General features: G+C 38.4%; 1 protein-coding gene across 3 annotated transcripts; it reads right to left on the bottom strand.

Annotated features, from left to right (window-relative positions):
- Positions 1-1,419: 1,419 nt before the first annotated feature.
- Positions 1,420-26,997, bottom strand: LOC122539928 (collagen alpha-1(I) chain-like). Of its 3 annotated transcripts, none has more exons than XM_043675124.1 (53): positions 26,788-26,997; positions 24,797-24,991; positions 23,997-24,013; positions 23,867-23,890; positions 23,725-23,769; positions 23,200-23,301; positions 23,018-23,089; positions 22,588-22,632; positions 22,314-22,367; positions 21,947-22,000; positions 21,566-21,619; positions 21,237-21,290; positions 21,016-21,069; positions 20,843-20,887; positions 20,260-20,313; positions 20,070-20,114; positions 19,919-19,972; positions 18,438-18,536; positions 18,167-18,211; positions 17,965-18,063; positions 16,802-16,855; positions 16,538-16,645; positions 16,365-16,418; positions 16,160-16,258; positions 15,265-15,318; positions 14,909-15,007; positions 14,322-14,375; positions 14,037-14,090; positions 13,632-13,685; positions 13,459-13,512; positions 12,828-12,872; positions 12,602-12,700; positions 11,179-11,286; positions 10,974-11,027; positions 10,446-10,499; positions 10,079-10,132; positions 9,754-9,807; positions 9,342-9,449; positions 9,150-9,203; positions 8,062-8,115; positions 7,653-7,814; positions 6,960-7,067; positions 6,536-6,643; positions 5,091-5,144; positions 4,877-4,984; positions 4,444-4,497; positions 3,996-4,103; positions 3,836-3,889; positions 3,466-3,573; positions 3,085-3,364; positions 2,627-2,817; positions 2,192-2,437; positions 1,420-1,873 (listed from the first exon to the last, which is right to left on the bottom strand). In XM_043675124.1, exons 1-53 carry the CDS (start codon positions 26,867-26,869, stop codon positions 1,727-1,729), a joined length of 4,389 nt encoding a protein of 1,462 aa, XP_043531059.1. In that variant the 5' UTR covers positions 26,870-26,997; the 3' UTR covers positions 1,420-1,726. The 3 variants fall into 3 exon arrangements, with proteins under 3 accessions (XP_043531059.1, XP_043531060.1, XP_043531061.1); XM_043675125.1 differs by having other exon boundaries at positions 23,997-24,010; XM_043675126.1 differs by lacking the exon at positions 9,342-9,449.
- Positions 26,998-27,321: the final 324 nt, after the last annotated feature.

Here is a 27,321-nt window from a genome sequence, read left to right as displayed (position 1 = left end):
ACTTTAGTACAATCAATGGCGAGTTCTCAAAGGACAATATTCGATGGATTTGGATGGTAATATAGAAAGGTATTAGCCAGTTAACAGTGAACCAGCCTTGCCTCAGCAGTTAAAACATTAAATGGCTGAGTGATGCGAGAGACAGATAAGGCAAAGAGGATTTTACAGTTTAGGATTGTTGGTAATAAAAGGCCACTACATTATTATGTGAGGATATAATTCTGTGTTTCTCGTGGACCTGGGTGCTGTAAGCCCTCAAGTGAACAGAAATTTATAATGTTTGCTCTGGGGAAGCATGGAATTGCAGTCATAATTCTAGCACATCTTGCATGCAAGTCTATGCCAATCATTGGTACAAGTTTTACAGTCTCTTTTCTAAACCTCTGGGAACAAAGAGCAAGATTGTTTACAAAATGGGGAGGTGGTGCCTCGACAAAAAGAAAGGTATTTAACCTTTCTTTTATTTATCCATTCCCACCACATTGCTGACTCTTGTGAATGGTCATCTGGACCTCTCAAGAATCTGAGTTCTCCTAAATATAGGATTGCCAATTTAACTTGGTGTCATTCCTGGAGTGTGGCTTTCTAAAAGTTTCTACTTTTAATGTTCTTTAAAGTGCTGACATTTTCAATGTTATTTGTCATTCATTTAACATCAGTGAGGCAGAAAGATGCCTCATCTAAATGAAACGAGTGACTCATTTAAAAATAGTAATCGGAGTTAAGTGAATCAACTATTGAGTGAAGAATACATATTTACGAATATTTCTTGGATCATTTAACATGCTTTATTTCAGCATTCAAAATAATTAAAAACATCTCAAATTATTATACATATACAAAATAGGTACATATCCATGTACTTGCCCCAGAAACGTCTGCCTCTTTTTTTCCCTCTAAAGTAGAAAAAAAAGGTGTATTGCCAAAAAGAAAAGCACAAAAAGGGCATTGAGATGATGAAACAGGAATGGCAAGGGAGAAAGGGATCCACATGCTTAACTTTGAAAAAAGACAGGTAGTTTGTGATGTTTCATTTGCACATAAAAGATTTAACCTACTGTATAGACAGACACTTCTAAATAGCACCGCATTTGGAAGAGAAATTCACTGTATTCCTAGAAAGGGAGTAATGTTTCTTAGCACCAGTCAAAGGTTCTTCAAGTTTATTGTGCTCTGCTGCACCACTTTAAGAACCTAAGCATAAATAGCACCTTTCTTCTTATATATATTTTTTTCTTATAGCTGTGTAACCTATCCCGGCACTTTGATTCACTGTGGCTTGTTAATACATTAGGTAACATTTTGTGTGAGGTAGCCCTATAAGTTTTGAACTGGAAGATGTGAGGATTTTTATCTTCTGCACTACAAAATAGCAAAGAACAGATGCTTTCTCACGACATGTAGAAGGACAATAACAAGTTTTGACATTTTTTCAAATTTATTTTGCCACCTGAAAATGGTACATACAATCTTTCAGTTTTTTCTCTGCAGTGGTATATGGCAAAATGTCACCTGCAGTGATCTCTTAACTCCAGGGGAAGGTTTACACCTGACAAGTACTTTTTTCCTGTTGCCATAGAAACAGAGAACATAAAAAAGTGTCCTTGTAGTTGTCCCACCCGTCTTCAGGCCCGAAGTTTAAGCAAGTGGACCGTGGCTGTCGAATGAATTAGAATTCAATGCATAGAAAGTTTAGAGATGACTGCAAGTAAATTTCAAGTCCGTTTTACAAGAAGCAGACTGGGCCAATGTCAACACCAAATTCTTGATCAGCGCCACCAACATCCATAGGTGCAATGTCAATAATAGGCAGTCGTGATGTTTTCATCGTTTTGTATTCGAAGACTGTCCTGCCCCATTCGCCAGTATGTCTCTGTTGGTTAAAAAAACAAGAATCATTACTAACTTGTGATAGTGGGTGGAGTACCTAAGTCCTAATGTATCACCTATACAGACTGTTTATAATCTTCTCAATTTTGCTCAATGAAGTATCTTGACTCATTTTGTTTGCACGTCTCTAAGCATTAAAAGTTCCAAACGCTGAGTGCACAAGCTGCTTGGTAAGGTGCATTAGATCTTACTAACTCTATTGGCTGTCTATTGTTAATGAACAAGATCAAAATGTGCTCAGAGATCCTGTATTTCCATTTTCTAAATGATAACGAAAAGACCTATTGCATTTCAAACTTACCGTGCAACCATCCTCAGAAACGGTGTATGTGAATCGACTGTTGCCTTCTGCTCTGATTTCAATTTCGTTGGAACCTTGGAGCAATACTGCCTTCTTCAGGTTACCAGCTTCCTCGTCCATGTAGGCAATGCTATTCTTACAGTGGTATGTGATGTTCTGGGTTGCCTCAGAGGACATCAAGCGCAGGAAGGTAATTTGGATTGCAACATCTCCAGCAAGGACACCATCATCACCACCATAGCCAAACTATAAAGAAAACAAATATAAGGTCAGGTTATTCCTAAAAGCTATTAATTGAAGACGGTTCACATATAGTTTTGAAGCATTCTTCTGCTTTATTTATGATGCCAATTGCATCATAAATAAAACGTAATTAGACACAATAAATTTTACCGGATAATCATTTGTGTTTTCTTTTGCGAATATGCTTTATACCTGGAAGCCGCCATCCATGTTCTCGCCGAACCAGACATGCTTCTTCTCCTTTGGATTCTTGGTTGTGTACCAGTTCTTTTGTGGGATTGTCTGTGGGCTTGAGTAGACGCAGGTCTCACCAGTTTCCATGTTACAGTATACACGGATAGCATCCAGAGTGCAGCCTTGGTTAGGATCAATCCAATAATCGCCTATGGAATAAATAGTAAAGATCATCAGTGTTCCATTCTTGCTTCATCAAGTTTGGCTTCAGTCAATTTGTATAGCGTTTCATAATCGTTTTAGTGACATAATTCTGAACTTTTTATACTGGTATGTTTTGCTTTCAAGAAACTTGTGTATGGCTATGATAGTCCCTACATGCAATGTTTTGTCTGGTTAATTTCAGCATTGGTTCTGTACAATTTCAGCATTGGTTCTGTACAATATGGATATTTGTTTTAAGTATTTAAACTCACCGCTCTTCCAATCTGGGTGGCACATCTTCAGGTCACGGCAGGTACGGGCTGGGTTCTTTCTGGTGCCTTCAGGGCTGCGGATGCTCTCAATCTGCTGGGTCAGGGATTTCAGAGTGGTGTCAATTTGAATGTCACGGTCCGCGACAGCCCCGGCATCATCAGCTCTGAAATAACGGAGTGGATCTGGGCCTTTGTCGGGTTGTGGTGCAGCGAATTGGAAGTCGAATCCTCCAGAAGATGGACCAGGTGGGCCAGGGATACCAGGAGGTCCAGGTGGGCCCTGGAAGGTGAACACAATTGTAGTTAAGTAAGGCTACATAGAAGCAGGTGAAGTTCATTCCAATGTGCAAACACAACAGCATCAGGAGAGACATTACTTACAGCAGGACCCATGTCACCGTTACGACCACGAGGACCAGGTGGACCAATAGGACCAGGGAGACCACTAATACCATCTTTGCCAGGAGAACCAGAGGGACCAGCAGGACCCTGGTGGGAAGGGAAACACATTAACAAATGGTGCCAATGTAATTTTATTAAAATATTCATGCAATTTGCCTAAAATTAAACAAAATAGTTGAATCACTTAATTAAAGTGATTAGAAATCATGCTACACATTCCAAGTCATTCCTGTTTTCTTTAGAAATAGTTTCTTCTATTAAGATAATGTTTAAAGACTATATTATATATTAAAATACTGACGGACTTGAAAAGTGACATTGCTTTTACACAAATGAAGAATATACTTACACGTGGGCCAGCAGCACCTGAAGGGCCAGCAGGACCTTGCTCACCAGGAGGACCCTGTGGAATTGCAGAAAATATTTCAATATGGGAAATACATAACAGGAAAGAACAATTTTAGACAGGGAATGGAGCTGAAGTTCTCAGATAAAAATGGATAACTTACAGGAGGACCAGGCAGACCTTGAATACCAGGGAAACCTCTGTGGCCTTTGATACCTCTTGCACCAGACTCACCAGATTCACCTCTATCACCACGGGAACCAACTGCACCCTGAAGTGAAGTGAAAAGGAACTTATTTTAGTTGCTCATATTTTGTGTTTCACTCTTTACAATGTTGGAAAGCTACCAAATGCTCACTTTACTATTGCTAAAATTTCCTCTCTCAAGTTAACATTACAATTACACAATTTGGTTTAGTGAATTTATTTTGGTGTTTTTGTTGATCAGTAAGGAAGAAACCAAAATAGCTTAACTATAGCTTATATCTAAATTGCATATCACCCAATTCATGTAAATATGCCAGTGTTTGCTGAGAATTTGTCAACAACTCTGAAAAGATGAGTGGTTATCTATTCAGCAAGCATAATCTTAAATAGCGGAGTTTACTTACCACAGGACCACGGGGACCCATTGGACCAGCAGGACCAGCAGGACCAGCAGCACCCTGAAGGTTAGAAAGAAACCCAGAGGTAAATATAATTTTCAAATTAATACATTAAAACTACATCATTGAAATCAGTATGTCTTAAATAATTCAAATTTTCAATTTTGACTCTTTCAGAGACAAAATACTTTTACTCCATTAGCTACATTCATTCGGAATTAACAATGGAACGTGAACAAATGACTACATGCAATCTGCAGTTGTTCACTTTGGAAGCTAGGTTTTAACCTGACATTAAATGAAATTTCACTGCATGATCGTTTAATCTGGATAAATGTCTAATGTTGCAGGGCTGTATATTTAAAGAATTTGTCCAGAGTGCAAAATGCTGATAATTTTATGTATCCATATGAAAATATTTTGAAAAAAGCATAATTACTGGTTCACCACGATCGCCATGCTTGCCAGCAGGACCAACTGGGCCAGGGGCACCAGGGGCACCAGGAGCACCGGGAGGACCAGATGGACCGGACTCACCACGATCACCCTACACAGGAATAACAGATTTGTTATAACACAATAAGCACAATCCAAAAGAAAGGTACTCAAACAATTAAATAATACCGGTGAACTTGAAATAGGGAAAAACTAACCTTAGGACCAGGAGCACCATCACGACCAGGAGCACCTTCAGCACCAGGGGCACCCTGAAAACAGGTACAATATAAATCTCAATATTTGATATTAAAATGCACCGGTTTCATTCTTTTCACCAACAATGTATTTGCACACGACTACAGATGTTGGTGCAAGAGATTTTACTTCACACAAATTTTGAAGTTATTATTGACTACAGCATACATAATGAGCTTGGACACAACTGGAGAAGGAAAACCGGATAAACTTCCTCAGAAGAAATCTTATGCCAACAGAAGAAGCTTGACTTTTACTATTCAGTTGGCATGATTCATTTGATGTGACTGTGAAACAAAGGTCACCTCACACCAATACTAAACGTGTATAGATATCGCAGCAACTCACAGCTAGTCAGTCTGGGCTTTATACCATGTGTTCAGAAGAATTTATCCCACCACATGCATGTAGACAGATGTAAACACAGCCTCAAAATGTACTTTAAGTAGTTCAGGGAGTTGGATTTGTGGAAGTATCAGAATAATTGACTTCAGGGTGAATTATTACAAAGATGAAAATTTGGAATTTGCTAATTTGTGCATCAATATAATTAATTTTCATTGGACAGTTATTATCTGAAAGGTAAATGGGTAAATACACGGTAAATGAACAAAGGATCTGCATATACAAGTACACCAGTCACAGAGTTAATTGCAGGTTAGCAAGGCCATAAAAAGCAGACTATTTCTTGAGGCATAGAAATAAACAGGAGAGGTGTTATCTAAATCTGTATCAAACCATAGTTTATAGTCATAAAAAAGGATAGAGACGCAGGAGATGGTGCAGAGAAGACGTTCAAGGGTGATGCCAGAAATATCTGGCAAAAATATCAGGAAAGATTAAAGTAGAGCATGGATCCATGTTTTTGACATTTGTAAAGGTTGTGATAAAATGGATCCAGAAAGAATGTTTCCTTTTTGACGATATGTGGAGAAGGCATCAGTTTAACACAGTCACCAACAAGTCTAAAAGGAATTTAAAACTTGCAAGCGTAGGCAGTGATTGAAGCAAAGAGTATAGATTCATTTATGACAAGGAAAACAAGAATAGCAGATACAAGAAAGAAGGAAAAGAAAGCTATGATAATAAAGGAAGAAGGTTGGTGAGAGGCTTGACAGAAGCCTATATGCTCCCATGGACTATTTGGATCAAATGAATTGTGTCCAGTGTATTTTCTTTTGTTCAGAAGAATTATGTGCTCAATTCTATTGATAAATGTGGTGTGTCATCCTATTTGTGTTATGTGCTCTGATTGAAATGCTTTGCTCTGTTTCAGCTGGTGACAGAAGGGTGATAAATTTTGAACAGAAGAGCTAATGTGTTCATATAATAATGCTTGGGGATAACAATGAGAAATCAATTGAAAAATCAAAACTTTAAGAAATGAAATTATGAACATCCTTACTTCACGACCAGATTCACCAGGTGGGCCAGCAATACCAGGAGGACCCATTGGGCCTGGGGGTCCACGGTCACCAGGTGCACCAACTGGACCTTGTTTTCCAGGCTCACCCTAAACGACAGAGAAATAGTTTTTGCTTTGTGAGCATACGGACTTTGACCAAGAAACGATCGAACTTCATGGTTATAATGATAACATGACAAATCAAAGAGAATAAATGTGTTTTTTTAATCAGAAGAACATCTTGATCTAGAGTCTGTTCATAAGCATTTATAAAGACAGCTAACTATATTTAAATTAAACAAGTGCATTTTGTTAATTCCATGATAGAGTTTTCTGATAGCTCAGAAAAGATGTGGAATGTTGCATTCTGGTTGTATACTGCACATGAAGCATTGAAGAAAATTGATATTGTTCTGCAACTTACAGATTTGCCTTGGAGACCCATGTTACCACGATCTCCTCTTGGTCCAGTCAAACCAACTACACCACGGGATCCAGTAAGACCTTGAGGTCCAGGGATACCTGCTGCACCCTATGAGAAAAAGATGTACATAAAAGTTATAAAAGAACAGAAACAAATTGGTTTTATCTGTTCTAATAGATAGTTTGTCAAAACTATTTCTATTTAAAATCAGTCACTATTGGTTCATAAGGTAAGCATCTGAAACACTGAAGCCCTATTTCATGTTTTATTCAATAATATACAAAGATTAAGTACACTATCTTTGCAAACTTTGTCCTGCCAAATTGGCAACAATAGAGTGGAACAGCTTACAGTGGTTGACCCTTAGACTTCAATTGTTTGTAAGGAGGAGAAATGTGACTTTGGAATTGGGGCAAAATGTATGGTCACCCATTATGCATGCCATCTGATAGTATGCATCACCATACTAATGAAAAACATGAATTTCACCATTACATATTTTGGTATGTTGCAGGTGTGGCTTAATATGTTTATTTACAAATCATCATGTAAAAACAAGTAATTGAACTTCATCCTCATTGCGAGAATAAAGTTCTCAATGTCTTTTGAAAATTGCACATTAGTTCATTGCTAAAAATTATTTTCTTAATTCTGAGATTTCAAGTCTGTGTATTTTAAGCCAAGCAAACTTACAGGTGGACCATCAGAGCCAGGAGAACCTTTCTCGCCAGGGGAACCAGGAGGACCAATAGCACCAGGTTCACCAGGGCGACCAACAGGACCGGTTTCACCACGAATACCTTTGGCACCTTCTTTTCCAGCTGGGCCAGCTGGGCCAGGAGGACCAGTATTTCCCTACAAACGAATGCAGCAGTTAAAATGTGTATGTTCAAAAGCAATAATTATAGTAAAGAAATAGTTCAGAAAATGTCCTTACATTACCAACCAATATTGCTTATATTTTGCTATGATGTTAACATTTTGTCCAATATTGTATTCATATATAAGCAGCAAAGTCTGTATCTTACTGCCTCATGATTTTGAATATATTAACAAATAAACTGAATAAATCATTTTAAAATATTTTTAAAATTGTACTTACACTTGGGCCAGGTGGACCAACTCTACCAGCAGCACCAGGGAAACCAGTGGCACCCTAAAACAAGATAGCAAACAGTTATAAGAATTAATTTTTTTGCCTAAATTAATCAGGTTTTTGATAGACATTTTCAGAATTATATGAAAATTCTTTAATAATTAATGATATGGAAGTAACAGCAATGAGTTTAAATAGCTCACCTACAAAATGGCTTTTGGCATATTTAAAATTCACTGTCCGCCATGTTTTGGCTCTGAGCTTACACCTCTGAATCAAGCTCAGTTGTCCCATTGCCACAATCGCAAACCCATGAAAGGTATGAGTCTGTGGCCCAGAATTTCTGGTCAGCAGTTACTTGCCACTGACCTTGAGGAAAAATGTTCACAAAGATCCACCAATCTTTGTAGCATATCGTTTCCCTTTCCAGTCAGCAGTTTAAGTCCGATGCCATGTGGGAGGAATGCATGGGCCTACAACATGGACATCACCATGCAGGTAAGCTTCAATCTCATTGTTGCATTCACAGGTGGTAAAACAGGATGTTAAAAGCAATCTTCCTAGAACAACATTTATTTAAGGAAATTTGGAATTTCTATTATTACAGATAAATTTCATTTCCATCAATATTACTTCAGTTGCTCGGATAGTTAGGGTGCCTGGATATAACTGTAAAGTTAGTATGCCAATAAAAACCCAGGTAAGGTGTAACCTTTTGAAGGTTTTTACAATAAGGCCAATAAAAGAATACAAATTCTCATCAATTCCTAAGATTACTGTGTGTGTGTGGGTGGGTGGGGTGAAGTAAAATACTCAATAGTGCATCCTCTGGGGATGTGTGCAATTAATGTTTGGGATTCTGTTAACCTGAACATGTGGCGATTCCAAATGTTACAGTCAGTTTTTTCAATGGACTAATGACAATGAACACATTACTGCTGTTTAATCAAGGGCAATATATCACAATGGATAGGATAAAGAAACTGAATTTGTGATCCCTGGATTCCAAAATGAACAAAGTACCAAATTTCAACACAGTAGTCTAAAAGAGGATTTCAGTCATTAGTCTGAAATAATTCTAAACATGAACTTACAGGTGGACCAGCAGGACCACGAGCACCTTTAGCACCAGGGGCACCAGTAGGACCCTGCGGAATTAGAAAAAAAAGTGGCTTTGTATTAGGCGCTGACTTACATTAAATGTGTCAGAAATACAGTTCACTTTATAAGGTAAAAATCCAATTTTAGCTGAGGAAATCTTTGGTGCTTTTTTAATGGTTACTTACAGGAGGACCAGCAATTCCAACTGCACCAACAGGACCGGCAGGACCAGGATCACCCTTTGCTCCAGAATCACCAGGTTCACCTTTAGCACCAGGTTGACCATCTGTACCCTATTAAGAAAAGAAAGACTTAAATATTTTCAGCTCGGCAACACTGATGCTGCGCAAATACCAATGTATATTGTCACAATGCTCTACGGGCAAGAAACTATTATTAACAACAGTTGCTACAATCATTATGAGGTAGCGTAACAAAATTAATTTTACATGCCGAGCAAATGCTTAAATACCCAACATTATTTTTCAAATTTACGCGAAGGCCATTTGTGCATGAATTTTCTGATAAACTCAATCTGGGATCCTTATTTATTAATAAGTCATGATTTTTAATATGAAAAACATTCTCAATACTTACAGGAGGACCAGCGAAACCAGCAGGACCAGGAGAACCAGGTTCACCACGTTCGCCCTAAACAGCAGAATAAAAGATCAGAGGCATCCATTACCATCAATGAAACATCCTTAGTTTTTGAGAAATGTCAAAAATATTGAATACTGTAAGAATTGAAAGGTACGAAAGTGCTTTATGATGGACCTGACAGGCAGCTGGCAGTGATTGTGATGCCATGCTTCCAATTTTGCAGCTCACACCAGTTGCATATTAGACCCACCAATAGCACAGGAGTCTTTACAAATGCATTTAATGTCCTGTATGGTTTCTTAAAATATTAATTACTCACAGTAGCACCGCGAACACCAGCGGGACCTGCAGGACCAGAAGGACCAGCTTCACCCTACAAACAATATATATATACAAAATTTAATTACAACAAACAAAAACATAACATGAAAGTTTGGAATTAATACAATGCATTTAAAACTGTGATTTGGCTATACTTCATGAAAAGTTGTTTTGTTTTGTAAGTTATTGATTTTGAGAAAGGAATATGAGTTCTCAGGTGTATACTGATGTTATGTCATGCATTGATTTTGCATGTACTTCACAGGTTATACTATGTTGAGGATGCATGGTGCATTGGATTCAGTTTATAGATCTGTTCAAAGCATTTTATCAAGGAAGTAACAAGAACCAGTGAAAAACCATACCTTCTCACCAGGAGCTCCAGCATGTCCAGGTGGGCCAATTGCTCCAGTCATGCCCTAAGAAAATGATTACATCTTGCAATTAGAACATAGAACAATACAATGCAGAACAGGCCCTTGGGCCCTTGATGTTGCGCTGACCTGTGAACTATTCTCAACTCGTCTCCCTACACTATCCCAAAATCATCTATGTGCTTATCTAAGAATTGTTTAAATCTTCCTAGTATCACAAAAACTGGTATTGTACTGAAACATAGAAGGATATGGTTGAATGTTAATATGACCAATGTAAAATCTATCCATTTAAAAATAGAAGACATTAATTGAACTTGTGCTTCCAGTAGGAAAGCATTCTCAATAGGAGTACAGGTAGGAGACAGGGCTGTCATATGACTGCATCAGTTCTCCAGCCTGAAATTCCATTGGTCACAGTATCCTGCTAAGAGCGCTGGTCCAGGAATTTACCCAAAGCTTTCAAACTTACAGCAATGACCATGATCAGAACATTTAGAAAACAATTTGACTACTTACTCTCATTCCATCTTTGCCAGGAGCACCATCACTTCCCTTTGGACCTGTCTCACCCTTTGGAGAGAAAGAGAAGTCAAGGAAAGTTATTTTTCATCGCCTAAGTAAAAATGGCTAATAACAACTAACATCTTCAGATATACAGTCGTTCAACACTTCAGTCAGAGCTAAAAGAATATCGCAAGATAACTGTGCAGCGTATACTCACTCTTGCACCCTTGGGACCAGGAAGACCACTAACACCAACAGCACCAGGCATACCCTGCAGACCAGGAGGACCCTGACCACCAGGAGTACCAACAGGACCAGCATCACCCTGAAAGGAATAAACAAGAGCTAATATTATGAGGTTATATGTGGCAAAAAGACTGTCTAAAAACAAATGAATACTTCCAGAGTTACAATGAATGTCTTTTATATTTACTAAAACATTGTTACAATAATGTCTGGTGCACATGTTAAAGCAATGCACAGCTCTGGAGGCTTCTCAACAGGTCATCTGAATGAGAAGTCTATGCCTCAATATATTGCTTGCTTTCAAAAAGGCAATGGAAATTGAAAATATAAAGGTGTTATTCCACACACTCTCTTGTCTCTTGGGCACTCTTCTTGTGCTATTTCCATTTTACACTTGTGTCACATTCAGGTCTGAAGTTTAAGCTGATGAGGTTTATATGCCTTTATGTTGGGTGGCTCAGTGGTTAGCACTGCTGCCCCATAGCGCCAGGGACCCAGGCCCACCCAAACCTTGGGTGACTGTCTGTGTGGAGTTTGCACGTTCTTCCTATGTCTGCGTGGCTTTCTGTGGGGTTCTCTGGTTTCCTCCCACAGACCAAAGATGTGCAAGTTTGGTGGGCTGGCCAAGCTAAATCCCGCTGTCATGTGCAGGCTAAGTTAATTAACCAATTGTAAATGCAGAGTTATGTGTACAGGGTGGGTCTGGGTAGGATTCAGAGGGTTAGTGCAGACTCAATAGGCCAAAATGGCCTCTTCCTGCAGAAATTGTAGGGATTCTGTGGACAAATCTATGCATCATAGTGCCATCCACTTCATATATGCATGTACCCTCGTGTAATTAACTCCAATTCTTGTTGCATCCCTCTCCAGGCTAGGATACCAAATATATCCTAAAGTTCCAACTGCATCTCTGCTTGATCTCTGTACTGTCCATCCACAACCCAAGAATACAGACCTAATCCCAACCTTGTAGCCAAGAACTGATGTATGCTTCACCCATCAGTTTAAAAGTCATGTGTACTTATTTCTAACTTCCTAAGTGTCTATCTCCATTCCATATATTTTCCAAAGAGCTTGCTCACTGAGAATTGCATTTGAATCCCATACCCCTAGTATACGTGCATACACAGCATTCACCTAGCCTAACCTCGGCATGTGATCTTCTGTATGAAGATGCATCTAGCACTACACTCCACTTAAAAACAAACTTGTAGAGGCAAAATAAGGCTGGTTTGAGATGAAGAAGCATCTGCAAGAGTCAACTTCATTTCTGGAATTGCAAGTATCATAAATTAATGTTTTTGATGTAGAAACCCCGCATTTAATGCCTTTAGTAAGTATGAAATCATTTTAGTCCTGATTCAAAGTCATTTCCTTTTTGTGTGAAGATTTACCTTAGGGCCATCATTACCAGGAGCGCCAGGAGCACCACGAGTACCTGGAGGGCCAACGGCACCAGGAGGACCACGTTCACCATGGAAACCTCTTTCACCCTAAAGAAAATCACATTGTACCATTAGAAAATCAGACTTCACCAAAACAAAATTGCACAGAGTCAAATTCTGTGGCTGGATTTTGTTTTTGGTTTGCTTTTAATCAAAATTCCAATGATAAACTTACTCTTGAGCCAGGAGCACCAGGAGCACCAACATCACCAGGCAAGCCCTATTGTACAAAAATAAACAGTAATTAAAATCCTCAAAGTTCTCAGACAAGCCTTCACTACAGAACTTTCAAAGTACAGCTTTTCCCTTCTCTTTTAAAATTGTCACATTATTTCTCCTTTATTGCCATCCAACCAAACAAATAATGTTCCATGACAAGACTTTCGCTGTGTGTATTTTTAATGACTAATTTAATCTACTAAAGAAACCTTCTCCTATTTAGTTTCCACAAATACAATGCCTTGATTTTCTCTGATTAACTCTAATTTGCTATCCAGCAATCTAAGAAGCAAAATTAGAGAATCATTCATTGGAGTGGGTAGTAATACCACCTTCACAAAAATTTAGGACATCCAGTATTACATTCACATTAAACTAATACAATTCCTGTTTATAATCAAAGAGTGACTAAACCAGATAATGCTAAATATCTGGGAGTCATGGTCATCGATAATGCTGAATCAACTTCATAACTCATCAAAGATTATTTATTTGTCCATCTATGGATATACTTATTTCAAATAACATTGAAATCCTATTATGCTTGCAATCTTGCAATCTATGGTTCTGTCCTGATATATACACACCTGTTCGCCAGGTTTGCCAGCTTCACCAGCAGCACCGGGAGGACCTGGGAGACCCTGTGAAGGCACAATTGTGATAATGCGTATTAAAGTAGTAATGAAAGATCAATGAATTAATCCAAATCAGTGGTGCATTTTATGTTGGAAAGTTCTGAAGAGTATTGATGTTTTTATACCTGGAAGCCAGGAGGACCTGCGGGTCCTTGTTCACCTCTGTCACCAGTTGGACCCTGTTTGAAAAAGATAAATAAAGATTCAAGTCTTGGATTTGAATACAACATATTTCTTTCATTTTTACAATATGTACTAACTATGGATTAACATGACTGATATCCAGTCTATCATGCACCAAATTTCTCTTGTTATATACAAACATTAAAAATATTAACATAAAAAGTCACTGTACAACATATTTGTTAATATCTGGTTTAATATAAATTTACAAAAGACAAAAGAGAATGGACACAATATTTTTGTTTGCAGTGTTCACTTTAGCCAATCAGTCTACAACGTAATGTTGGGGTTGCTTCATTTATTAAGCTAAGTACTAATTTTCCCTAATTGACTAGATTGTTACTTACAGCAGGACCAGCAGGACCAGGAGCACCAACTTCACCATCTTTGCCAGCAGAACCCTACAGGAGAACATAATTAAATGACACCCATGAGTGATAATCATCCAATTCAAATGCTACTCATTGAGTTTGCAATTCAGATTATTAAACATTATTAAAGGCTATGTTGAATCTGTAATGTTATGAGATTGAGCAATTTGTATTACAACTTGTATTAAATTAATGAATGATAAAAATCATTAAAATATTAGTACAAGTATAATGGGAGTTAAGAGTAAGCAACATACTTACCACTGCGCCAACAGGACCAGCAATTCCTCTCTCACCAGATTTGCCAGGCTCACCCTATAGAATGCAATATATGAGTAATTATGGGCTCATGTGATTCATAGAGACCTTTTTAAGATAACCTCTTGATTAACTGGATCTTATTAATTCATAAGGTTACATGTTGTTTGTTTCTATAAAAAGCTTTGTACTAGGACTTTAATGTAGTATCAAAATTATCAAAACAAATCAATCCAGAAATACTGTATGTGATATCAGCCAGCTAAAAGCACCTAGAACTCATACAAAGAGCTCTATCCTCTAACAAAGGAGGTGAACTACTAAAACCTCTGCGGCCTTAAGTTGCAAAGTTAGCATTATGTCATTTACTAATTCACCTACCCACTCATTTCTAACTCTAAGCTGAAACTGAGATTAGTGTGATTACATTAAGGCACATATTAGTGCGTTTTACAAAAACATATTTATTAAACAGAAGTTCATTTTTCTCCAAATTCTCACACTTTGGGCACTCGATGCTATCACACACTTTAATGGATGCTGGCTCTCATTATAATACATGCTTTGTGGTTTTTGATTTTGGTACTTACAGCAGCACCCTTAGGACCAGGGAAACCCATCACACCAGGCTGACCTCTTGTACCAGCAGAACCAGGTGGACCAGGACGACCATCTTGACCAGCAGGACCCTGTTAGATTAATGTAGACTATCAAATATGGATAATTTGTAGTGTTGCCATAAACCTATGCTTAAGAGGCTTTTACAGATTTTTTTGCTACGTTTGTTTAATACACAAGTAGTGCAGTGTAAATTGAAATACAGGGCCATGCTTTCTTTAAGATTTTCAAATCTGTTCACTCTTTATAACGACAGCCTGGTACATATCTGGTGAACAACTTTCAGCAAATATTCTAAAATGTTTTCCTCAAGGAAATAAATACTTACAGGAGGACCAGGCTTTCCATCAGCACCTGGGCTGCCAGGGCTACCAGTCAGACCCTAAAATAATTTTTAAAAAATGAATTAATATAGTGTCTAACAAATTCTTCAGAAATATTCTAATAATTTTTGCAGAATGAATTGCAGTTAGAGAAGCAGCTAGATTGCACGCTATACTGCACTACAAGAAATCATAAAGGAAATTTACAGTGTTATTTGTATGTAAGCTGAGAAGAGTATTTCTCATTTCTGAATGACATCAATAATGGAAGCCTGAACAAATAGCCAATGAAGAATACTGTCTCTGCATTTGAATAATCGCAAAAGTTCTATTAGAATGTATTCAGTAAAAACACTCTCAGAATCACTTCATACTTTCCAAACTAAAGGAGACAATTGCTTTGTGATATTTTACACTGAATTATATCAGGGATCAATCAGTGTCTTTATTATATGTTATCACATGTGATTTTCTGTGTTTGGATCAAGTATTTCATATAATTTAAGGATAAGTTAAATTTTGCCTCTTCTTTCAGCCTATTTCATAATTTATACAAGATGTGTTAAGTTACTGTAAGAAAAGATATATTGTCTTCAGAGACAAGATATAGAACCGGATTTTCTTCAACTTACTCATTTTGGCATAAGCATAAAACAGGTAACAAATCAACGGATAAGTTTTGCATCTAGGTTTTAGTTATAAGTAATGAGGAAAGGAACTGTGTGCCTTCTTGAAGTATGGACATACCATCTTGCCATAAGCACTGCATAATTTATATGTCTTGTGAATATGTTGTTTGCATTTTTGGAATAATAGCTTTTGTAGTTCTCTATTGTGACAGATTTTTGAAAAATGTTGCTGAAGTGTTGGTCTGCTACCCTATCCTTGTCAAATACTCACTCTTGCACCGGGGAGACCAGCCTCACCAGGTCGGCCAGGTTCACCAGTGGCACCCTTGGGACCAAGAGGTCCTCCAGGACCACGCTCTCCTTGAATGCCCTGCAACAGGAAAGAAACAGAAACTGAGCAACTAGAAAGAATTTACAGACGGTATAGTTCCTATAACAATGAACAGAACAGAAGAGCTCCAAAAGAATTTCCATACCTTGGGACCTATTGGACCATCTGAACCAGGGAAACCACGCAGTCCAGGGCCACCCTGCAATGGAGAGAAGGTTAAGGGAACAAGATTATGCATCACCACTGTTGCCTCAGAGATTGTTGACATATTTGCCTACCAATTTAATATTACTAATAAAAATAGCATTTCTAACTTACACGTTCACCAGGGCTGCCAGGAAGACCCTGAATGCCAGGCTCACCACGGGCACCTCTCTTTCCTTCCTCACCAGCAGGGCCAGGGGGACCTTGGGGACCACCAACACCCTAGGAAATATCAAAGTTACAATCAGTGACTCAATGGGGCAAGTCACTCTTGTTGCATAGAGTGCTATTGTACATTTGATCATATTTCCTAATACATTAAAACAAGTGAAACTGCTGATTTCAAGTAATTGCTTAAAGTTTACGACAAATACTTACAGGTTCACCTTTTGCACCAGGTTCACCCTTGGAACCAGGGGCGCCAGCTTCACCCTAAAGGGACAAACAAATTAAACATCAAAAGTCAATTATGAATCAAGCTTCTTTTACAAAAAGTGATTTGGATCTTTCTGAACTCTTGGTGCTGAAATTTTAGAGAGGCTTCATTGGTGTTCTGCTATATGTCCAGTGGGACAACACCAGAGCCATTAAGAGAACAGTGAAAATTGCTGTGTTCAACTGTTGGTACAATCTCCACAGATGTTTTACAGCTTTGATTTGAGAAGTACAGTTGGAGATCAATTGAACTCCATGGAAGGTCAGCTGTTTGACATTGTTTAATGTGGAGAGACCAGCTAGACTGCAGATAAAGTAAGAGCTAGACTTCATTTTTTTAGTTAAAATATTTGTTATTATGTACATACATGTGTTCGCATTGATGAATAGATTATGGCCAGTATTATTTTAAAATATTATATCAATGCAGCACAGCCATTTAGTTTTCTATGACTTGGATTGTACATCTTGGCTTTCATGTTAAGCTTTAGCACAATCAATTTTGGGGCTGCTGAAGAAAATTTTCATCAAGCGCTTGTTTACAAAATGAACACTTAATGAATCAGATGTTTTGAGTGACAAGACCATTGTCTGAGTGACAAGTTCATGGTCTGATGTCCGAGTGCTCAAGTGAATTGTAAAACAGCCATTAAATCCAATCTCCCGCCTAATAGTGGGTCCATTGGACAGAAAACTGACTCAACTTTGGAAGAGAGGTCAAATCCTCAACAGGTAGGACAAACAGTAAGATAAAAGATAACAGAACAGTAGTAAGAAATATTATGAAAGTTAATAGGGTAGAATGGAATAGGGATAAAGATGAAATACAAACCAAGTTACTGAAACTTTTACTTTTATTTCAAACTGCTTTACTGACTTGGGGATATATCATTCTATGACTAACTATACAACTAACTTTGAGTCTGGAGTAAATACAAGTCCATTCAAAGCTTAGTTTGGTAGAATTTGTGACTTAAGATCTTAATGTAATGGCTGGTCCATGAATAGTCTAGACCCACTAACATTTGAAAGACTATTCTAATCTCCCTCTCAATGCAGTGGATGATGAGAAACAATGAGATCCTGCGGATCTAGCAGCCACTTACCGTGTTACCCTTAGGACCAGTAGGTCCGACAGCACCTTGTGGGCCACTTGGTCCTCGTGGACCAGGGAAGCCAGGAGCACCAGAAATACCAGGAGCACCCTAGAACATAAACGGTCATAATATCACTCAGTGCAATCATCATTTACCAGAAAATCCTAGTTCATCAAAATAAATCAGGAAGTGAATAGAATTATTTACTCACAGCTGCACCTTTGGCTCCAGGTTGACCATCAGTACCAGAGAGGCCCTAATGATGAATAAAAGAAAATATTAATGAGATCAGTGTTTGAGAAAGCCAAGGCACATGTCAACTTGGGTGACAGTCTTTTGAATTTTCAAACAGGTAGAATTAACTTATGTAGTCCAATTCAGGACAAGCAACACATGCCTGACTTGCCAGAAATGTTAACATCCCATTGAAGAATACCCCTAACCCCAACCTGATTTCCAAACTCCCAGCCACAAATACTTACAGGAGCGCCAGTTGGGCCAGCAGGTCCAGGGTTGCCAGGTTCACCACGAGCACCAGCAGGACCATCAGCACCACGACCACCAGCAGGACCAGCTTCACCCTAAAGAAAAAGCAATCGATGAATTCTGACTGAACAAATTGCTTCATTTGTCTTTTGTGCTAGAATTCTAATGCAGCACAGAGAATGTCAGGTAGAAATGACTAGGGCCTTTTCAAAGGACTGGTATTCCATCATTTCACTGGGTTTAGTTGAGTGGATGCCACGAGCATTTTGTTTGAGTCAGTAAAGCATATCATGACATGTCCCAGAAGTGAAGCATGTCTGACAACTTGAGTGTTGCAAAGTTAAGTAATTCAGATCTGGGATTAGAATCAGGGTGAAGACTGATGTTTTTCCAGACAGTGTTTGGTGTTCCCTTGAGGCTTTTCAGTTTGAACTAGATGAAGTGACATCCTAGCATGTGCCCATCAAGCTGGCATCTCACCACACACTGATGCCCAACTGTAATATCCATAATGGACAGATACACTTAAAATAGGAAAACATTGGATACTTAAGAAGTGAACTCATTGAAAATAAATAATGAACAATTATTCTTCAATTTCTACACTGTAGGCTAAAATGATATTTCACTCTAATTGGGCTAGGCCACAGAACACCAAAGGGGCTAAATGATCCATTGCCATGTTCCTAACTGCCATGTAATTCTCATGTAAAGTGATCTTTCTGTTATAAAAGTTTTAAAATTAATGCTTTGCAATATGCATGTGAACCTCATTTCAAGTTATTGCTCTTTCGTTTACTTCCACTTGGTTTAATCAGATATTAATCTATGAATACTCCAGGGGAAATCTTACACACTGTTCCCACCCTTGCCTTGACTGCCTCCATTTTGAAACTCAGACTGCAGTTCTCTTCAGAGGTACACCTTTGTTCTGATTCAGAATGAAAATGTTCAGGACTTAATGTCAGTCTCAGCATGAATAAAAGTCACTCCTTTCTCCTTAAGAGAATAGTTGAGAAGAGTTCACGAACATGTGTACTGTCAATGCACCACTAAGTGCAACTGAGAAACAGTTAACAGTATCCTTCTCACAGAAAGGTTCCTTGGGGAAAAAAGTTAGGTATGTCTTTTCAATCCTAACTAGCAGCACAATGAGAAAGAATGGTGCCTGCTACCGTTATTCTCTGGGGACAGTTAGTGGAGTCAAAGATAACTGTGTTCTCACACTAGAGAGATACACTGAAATCACCTGGATTAGGTACTGCAGCAATATTTTAAGGCATGAACAATTTGCACTGTATGAGCCAAGTCGAAGCTAAAATTGCTTCAACTTGACCTCCACACTACAGAAGGAGCTTCTTCATTCATTTCTCTCCATTCAGAGTTATGCTTGCTAAGGTGACATCATGAAGAACATTAATTGTATTAGGGCACAGCTATAATTTTAATTGACAAAATTGTAGTGTATATATCATACCTTGGCACCAGGAGCACCAGGGAATCCAGGGGGACCAGCTGGACCAACAGGGCCCTGAAAGATAAGTATTTAGAACATGTTACATTCTGAAAAAGGGAAAACATAATCTGTAAATCTCATATAGAGTAATCAGTTGACACAAAGTACTTACAGGTGGGCCAGCAGCACCAGCAGCACCATCGTTACCACGAGCACCCTGCAATAGTTAAAGGAAGAGCTCATTGTTATCCTGTGGCAAAATGAGTCAAACAATAAATATCCAAGTTAACATCAAATAAATTCTTAAGGCAGCAAATCAGATAGGTGTTCTAATTAGTTTATAAATATAATTTTGTACTTACAGCAGGACCAGGGGCACCAGATCGACCTCGTTCACCAGCTTGACCACGAGGACCCTGTTGAAAGTAAAACATGTTACTTCTATTCATCATTATAACTGTAAAACCATATGGCATCATAATTTTGCTTGCCAATGCTTGTGTGTAAACATGATTGTACTATCTATCTACAAAAGGTAACAAATTTTGTGTAGGCCTACCAATTTCTAGGTGATTCCCTCTATCTTGGGCCTTATTGTCAACAGATCAGAGCAATGCTTAACAAAATGTATCTGTATGTGTGTTTCCAGTTATTTAAGGTTTTCAATTAAGAATCTGCAGAAATATCAGTTGTAGGTGTTCCCATGAAGTGGTGTTCTCTGCTTTATCTTGATATCTACATTTTTCACTTAATTCATGAACTGAAGAATGTGTAGATAGTAACAGCAAACTGTTTTCCTCAGCAATATTAATATCAGTGTCATTTAGGCCTAGTGTGTTTTGTTATGGTTATCAAACAAATGGACTGTGTATGATAAATTTACTTCTCCTGTATAGTAAGTTCTCAGCAAACTTTTTTTTTCAGGAAAAATGTTAATTTGCTTACCATTGCACCGGGGCTGCCATTTTCACCAGGAGCACCAGCTTCACCCTTTTGAAAGTAAAATGGAAGTCACAGTTAGAACACTGAGCTATTATTACTCAAATAATACAATTACTGTGCACAACAGAAGAGAAAGTATTATTACAAAATTTGTCAATGGAACATGGAGGCATTACCTTAGGGCCAGCAGGTCCAGGATCACCCTTAGCACCATCTAGACCATTGTAACCCTGTACAAAAAGGGAAAAGTTATGAGAATCTACTAAATCAAAAAAAAATTCAAAGCCAAAAACATCTCTTTGAATTTAAATTACTGTACAAACTCAATCAGTGTTATTCACAGAAACTATCATTGTTGGCATACTAATGTATCATATTTGACTAAACTACAACTCACTCTGTGTCCTTTGATTCCTGGCAGTCCGGGAGTTCCAGGGAAACCACGAGCACCCTAAAATATAACAAACGATTGGTTAAAATATGGGAAATTGCTGAAAAGCTGTTTTGCACTTGCAAAGAATTATGTAAGGTGGATTCATTCATGCATTTTTGAAATTGAGGCAATATATTTGAATGTTGACAATTTCAGAATGCCCCCTTCCTCTTGGGCTGTAATCAGTGGCTTTTGTTTAGTAACTAACCACGTGACAGAGAAGAAACTGACATACTAGGTGTCAGGCGTGTTGCAATATCCTTATCAAGAAGTGATGGTAGAAAATCCTTTACCTGAGGACCAGGGGCACCACGGTCACCAGGGCGACCAGGCTTGCCACTTTCACCCTATGGAGGAAAAGACAAAGGTCAGCCATTTGAAAACGGTCAATTATCTTGAATAAGACACAAATATGCTCCTAATATGCACATTTATGAATTTAGTTCTAATCAGTATGTTTCAAGGACTGGTTTTAAAATGTTATGCTATTAATTATCACACAGTTCCAATATAAATTCAGTTTGGCAGAATTGATTGGACTCAATGGTTAAAAACAGATTCGTGAAATTAAAGCTGAATGTAACAAGCAATTCTGTCCAAAAACAGAAAGCAAGTAGCTAACTGTTGCATATTATTGTACTAAGTGAAGTTATAGACCATTTGATGCTACTTACATCATCACCATTCTTTCCAGGAGGGCCAGGAGGACCACGTGGACCCATTGGACCCTAAAATGTTTAAAATGCAAGGTCATAATATTAAGACATGGTAAACACAAGGAACTGGTGTCTTGCAGTTCACTATTCTAAATAGCTAAGTTTCAGTCTGTTAGTGAAACTGTGAGCGGGTATCACAATGCTTTCATATCCTGCATCTGTACATTCGTAAACTATCTTCACAAAGCGTCAATGGTTTAAAAAAAAGTCCCACCTTGTGGGGAATTATTTTGAAAAGTAGAAATCATAAGTTTCTAAAACAAATTTAACATGAATCAACATGATGATCCGAACTGCAGTGACTTTTATTTTACTGAATACTTACAGGTGCGCCTGGTTCACCAGGTTCTCCTTGGTGTCCCTGGAATCCTTGAGGACCCTAAAGATTAAAAAACATAGCACACATTTTAACAATCATGGTCTTTCCATGTATTCGGAATCTATATTACATTCCAATTAAAGTTCTGCACTCCTTCTTCACAACTGAAAATGATTAACATTTTATATCTTAAATATGTATTAATTCCATTGATATTTAGCTGTGTTAGTCAGTAGTCAATGTCAACTGGTATTTTAGGAAAAAGCATTTGCATACTTACGGGTGTACCAGGTGGGCCGGGAGCTCCTCTGGGACCCATTGGACCCTAGGATAAAAACATGGTTCATTAGTAAAAAGGCACAGTCTTATGGATCTTTGCAACTTGTTTTTTAACCTTACATTGGAAATAAAATTATGATGATATGTCAAAATTCATCACTTCAAAAACTAAATTCTAATCTGTATCCTCAAGCCAATGACTCTACTCTTTCCTGATCTTAAGTTAATAGTTTTATTGCTCTAAACCATTCATTGTTACAGACTTTCTTCCTGCTAGGTCAAAGTTAATTGTACATTACGCCACTCTCAGGTGGTTACATGTAACTTACTTAATTTGGGAGTGTCAAACTGACATAAAACATTATAACTTTTGCAGGGCCATTGTTGAATCTTCTATGTATTGTAAGGAAAAGGGAAAGATGGGCTCATACCATAGGTCCGGGCATTGGAATACCACCAGATGTTTTCTCACTATAGCCAACACTCATCTGAGGGAGGAAGTTCTGGAAGAAAACAAAGTGATTTTAGATGCCTGTGGCCTGTGAGATGTATTGAAAATTATTAGACCCATTGCACTTTGTATTTCATTAGGTAAATATTGAAGGCCACTTACTCCGCCAAGGCCAGATGTTCCAGGAGGACCAGGTGGACCAGGGGGGCCATCACGACCTGGAGGTCCTGGGATTCCATCTCTTCCTGGTAAACCTGGAAGTCCCTAAAAATGCAAAAAAATGTTCAGTGTTACAGACGAAAATATTGTGTATATCACTTCATTTTAGTTGCAATCATAGCCCCAGCAACATTTTTAGCTATTATCATCTCTTCAGTTGTCACTTCCTGTTTACCATCATTTCCTGTCTCTAAAGCCTCCAAAGGATTCCAATTTATTTTAATACAACCCCATAAGAATAATACTAGCAATTAATTGTGGATGATTATAATACATTTAACTTCAAGCCCTCTGTATTTTAATATTTATTTTTTACATATAGTGTCTATGAATATTTGCTCTTTTGTCTTTCAGTTATTCTTTTGGACATTTGTAGCTTTTTAAAAAGTTATGTTATAGTTAAGGACCTTACAACTTGGAAGCAATAATGTCACATTTGTTTCAATAAGATAGTAACAATCAACTTACTCTATCACCTTTAGGACCAGGTTCTCCCTTGGGGCCTTGAGGTCCCTGAAAACAAAAGGTATTGTTTTATGATTAGATTTGCAACAAAAGGTAAAGTTAATAAATTTTCAATTTATTGTAAATAAAAAAAAATCCTATTTACCTGAATACCGGGGCCAGAGGGATACTGGAAAAAAAAGACAATTAATTAAGTCAGTATTTGGAAATATGTTACAAGTAACTGTGCAAATATGTCATTGTCATATTCTTGAAGTAAAACATGATGTACTTACTGTTTCTCCGCCATCTGCTGTAAGAGAATTTTAAAAAAATTAATCCATATACACATTTTTCTCAAATAACATAGCATTGTAATTATTGTACAGAAATGGCAGATAATTTATTTACTGTGCATATGTTTTGAGGGAGGAGAGAATGACAGAAAATGACTTTTAAGATTCCTCCCTGTTTTAGCTCTACTTGAGGATGTGACATGTTCATTGGATCATTCAATGATGTCAGAGTTAAAATTTATTTTGAAAAGGAAACCCAAAGTGCTTAAATTGGTTTAAACAGAACTTTTTTTCAGATCAAATGATTCAGAAAAAGACAACAATATGGGGGTTGCTTTATCAAAGGCACTCACTTAAAATTAAAAGTGGCTTATTTATATTTATCGTGACTGTGTTTATTGTAATTTTCTCCTTACATAACCCGATAATCTTCACTGTCACTTTCACCATAAAATGACAAAACGTTTCTTAACAAACTATAAATGTTGACTCACTGGTATGTAACCATTACTGTTTTGAATTGAATTCATCCAGACTCTCAAAGGCAATGTGTATTTTGGCACTAGTTACAGTCACGTTGAGAATTACCCATTTGAATGGATACTTCATCCCAATTCCAATTGCTGCCTAGTATCTATTACTGCTACCTTTTCCTCAACTGCTTTGCTGTTGATAATTGGATTTGGTAGCGTTGTGCGAGGATCTAACATAAATTGCTGGACGTCTGCTAAAGGACGACCTTTAGCCCCTTGAAATAATTGACCTAGGCGCTTGCAAGAGGGACCAGAGCAAACACTTACGTTCTTGGCTGGGGCAGACGGGGCAGCATTCTCCAGGGCGGATTTCAGCATCGGGGCAGTCGCTCGTTTCCTCGCAGATTATGTCGTCACAAAGGACCCGGCCATTGTCACAGACGCAAATCTGACAGGGCTGGGGTTTCCAGATGTCCTTGTCTTCGTACTGATTTCCATCCTTGTAGCAGCTCGTTCCGCTATCTGAGAATCAAATGGGATATAATATAAAACCAGGGTGATACCGAGCGCCCTCTAATGCGCAGAAAGGCAAAAAGGTGACAAATGCCCCAAATTCAAAGGGACTGGAAAATTCATGCAGACTCGTGTTTATCTATTTATTTTGTGCCTCAACAGCAAAAGACGGAACTGATAACACTATTCCTCTATATTTAAAGCAAAACATGCATTTTGATATTTGTGACATTCAACACAAGACTTGCCGAGATTTAAGTTTCAAAAATGCACCTTTTTTTTTTGCTCTTTATTTTCAAGGGACTTCCTTTACTTTACACTGACATTATTTAACGGAACACGTTGCTTTGAGTGTTAAAAGTTTTCAAGCCAAGAATATCAGGTGAGAAATTCAACAGATGGCGTTCAAGCTCCACCTCAGATTTTCTGACCAGTGCAAATTGACACTGCAGGCAGGAGACTGGGAGGAGAACACAGCAAGCCAGTCAGCATCAGGAGGTGCAGAAGTCGATGTTTCGGGTATAACCCTTTTTCACTGCAGTCAGCAGTGAACTACACAAAAATGCACCCGACTCAAACAAGGTATATTAGTCAATTGTGCTGTAATTTTCTTTAAAACACGTCAGTGCAGAATTGTTATGTGGTGCTGGAGTAAGTCAGAGCTAAAGTGGATTTCTGAAGAAGAAGAATATTGTACTCGAAACTTTAATTCTGTCTCTCTCCACAAATGCTACCAGACCAGCTGAGTTTTGTTTTGCCAGCACAGTTTTTTTTTAAAATTAGAACGTGATTGTCTGGGAAAAGATGCTTTTTCAATAGCTACAATTTTACATGTTGTCTAGAGATGGCGCTATTGAGCCATAGCACTGGACTGCTCGCAACTTGTCTGGGTTTCAATATGATGTCCCAACATCTGGATTGTCTCTACTCCGAACACTAACTTTGTTTTTCTGAAACAACTTAATTTCTTGGCTTAAACTGGTAAATACGCAAATTTTCGGAATTGGAGCGATTTCGATTTTCTTTAAAGCTATCTTATGCCAGTAATTCAATTGTACCTGCAAACTTAATTTCTAACCAAGTAAAATCACTAAAAATCAAATCTAGATTTTTACCCCGTAATGTATTTTACTCGCTTTAATGATGTTCTAAGCATATTTTAATTCACGCTGCGGTCTGTTCTCCTTGTCCTTGACACTATTTTCCATTTGGAACCAGTTCATTCGAAATTCGCCACAAAGGATCTGTTCCAAAGTGACACACCCACTACCAAATGCAGCTGCTTTCAACCAGTTATCTGGAAAATACTCCTTCACTTCCAACTAAAATGGTCTTTGTTCTGTTTGCCTTTCTTAAACAGGGCGGATACAACAATTCTGCAGGTTGGCGTAGAAGTTAGACAGTCCGACAGCCACGTAATACACAAATGTGGTTTCTTTTAATGCACCCCATCCCCTAGGGATCGAAAAACCCATTCCATAAAAGGAAATTCGTTGCAGTAAACTATTTCAAATCGTTTACATAGTTCAAGACAAAACTCAACAAGCTTTCGGAAAACTCCAAGCATTACCATCTGAAACTAACATCAGGAGAATATTGCTGGACTTTTTTTTTGAATCTGCAATCCTGCAAGTCAGTTTCACATTACAGCTTTCTGTGCAAACTTTTAATGCAATTCAAAGTTGTGCATCCCTCTCCTGATAATTGTCGATCGTCGCGTTCGCCTCTTTAGCGGGCGATAGACGGGAGACTTTTCAAACCGTTTCTTCAAGGTGAAACAAGGAAAACGAGAAAGCAACACTTACTGTCATCGTCCGCTTGACATCTTCCCACCACTAACGTTGCTGCTAGTAACAGCAAAGTCCGCGTATCCACAAAGCTGAACATGTCTAAATATTAGACATGTAGACTCTTTGGGGTAAAAAGGGGAAACTTTCTTTAGCGTCCGGACATACAATGGTTCTGGTGTGTAATTCCAAGCTTCAGCACCGTGCCCCAGCAGAAACTTCCTACTGTTCCGTTTGCCGATCGCCTGTCCTTTTATGTGTGCCATGGCTTTGGAGGTGTGAACCGTTGCCGCCCATCTCCAGGCAGACAACACCCACCCTCCCCACCACCCCCAACCACCCCAACCCAGTCTCCTCCTCCGGTTGGAAACCAGCGAAGTCCCCGCCTGCGGGAGGATCCAATTGTCCTTGACCATCCACCACCATGTACATAGATGCCTTCCTCCAATCGGGATGGAACGAGGGAATTCTGGACGGCTGGTCTGAGCCGCCATGTGGCTGTTGGACTCACACTTGCACTCCACCCCCACCCCCCAACCCCGATGCAAGACC

This window comes from Chiloscyllium plagiosum, chromosome 33 (genome assembly GCF_004010195.1).
Source record: "Chiloscyllium plagiosum isolate BGI_BamShark_2017 chromosome 33, ASM401019v2, whole genome shotgun sequence".
Classification (NCBI taxonomy): domain Eukaryota; kingdom Metazoa; phylum Chordata; class Chondrichthyes; order Orectolobiformes; family Hemiscylliidae; genus Chiloscyllium; species Chiloscyllium plagiosum.
Note: the sequence above shows the minus strand (reverse complement) of the source record. Positions and strands in the feature narration are given on the sequence as shown.

What these genes read in the sequence shown, in the direction of transcription:
- LOC122539928 (XM_043675124.1), bottom strand. Translation starts at nt 26,869, where the DNA reads ATGTTCAGCTTTGTGGATACGCGGACTTTGCTGTTACTAGCAGCAACG. An exon ending in CTGGTCCTGCTGGTCCTGCT is followed by an intron (nt 13,686 to 14,036) that starts GTAAGTAACAAT and finishes TTTTTCAAACAG; the next exon opens with GGTCCAACTGGTGACAGAGG. An exon ending in ATGGCGATCGTGGTGAACCA is followed by an intron (nt 4,498 to 4,876) that starts GTAATTATGCTT and finishes TCTAACCTTCAG; the next exon opens with GGTGCTGCTGGTCCTGCTGG.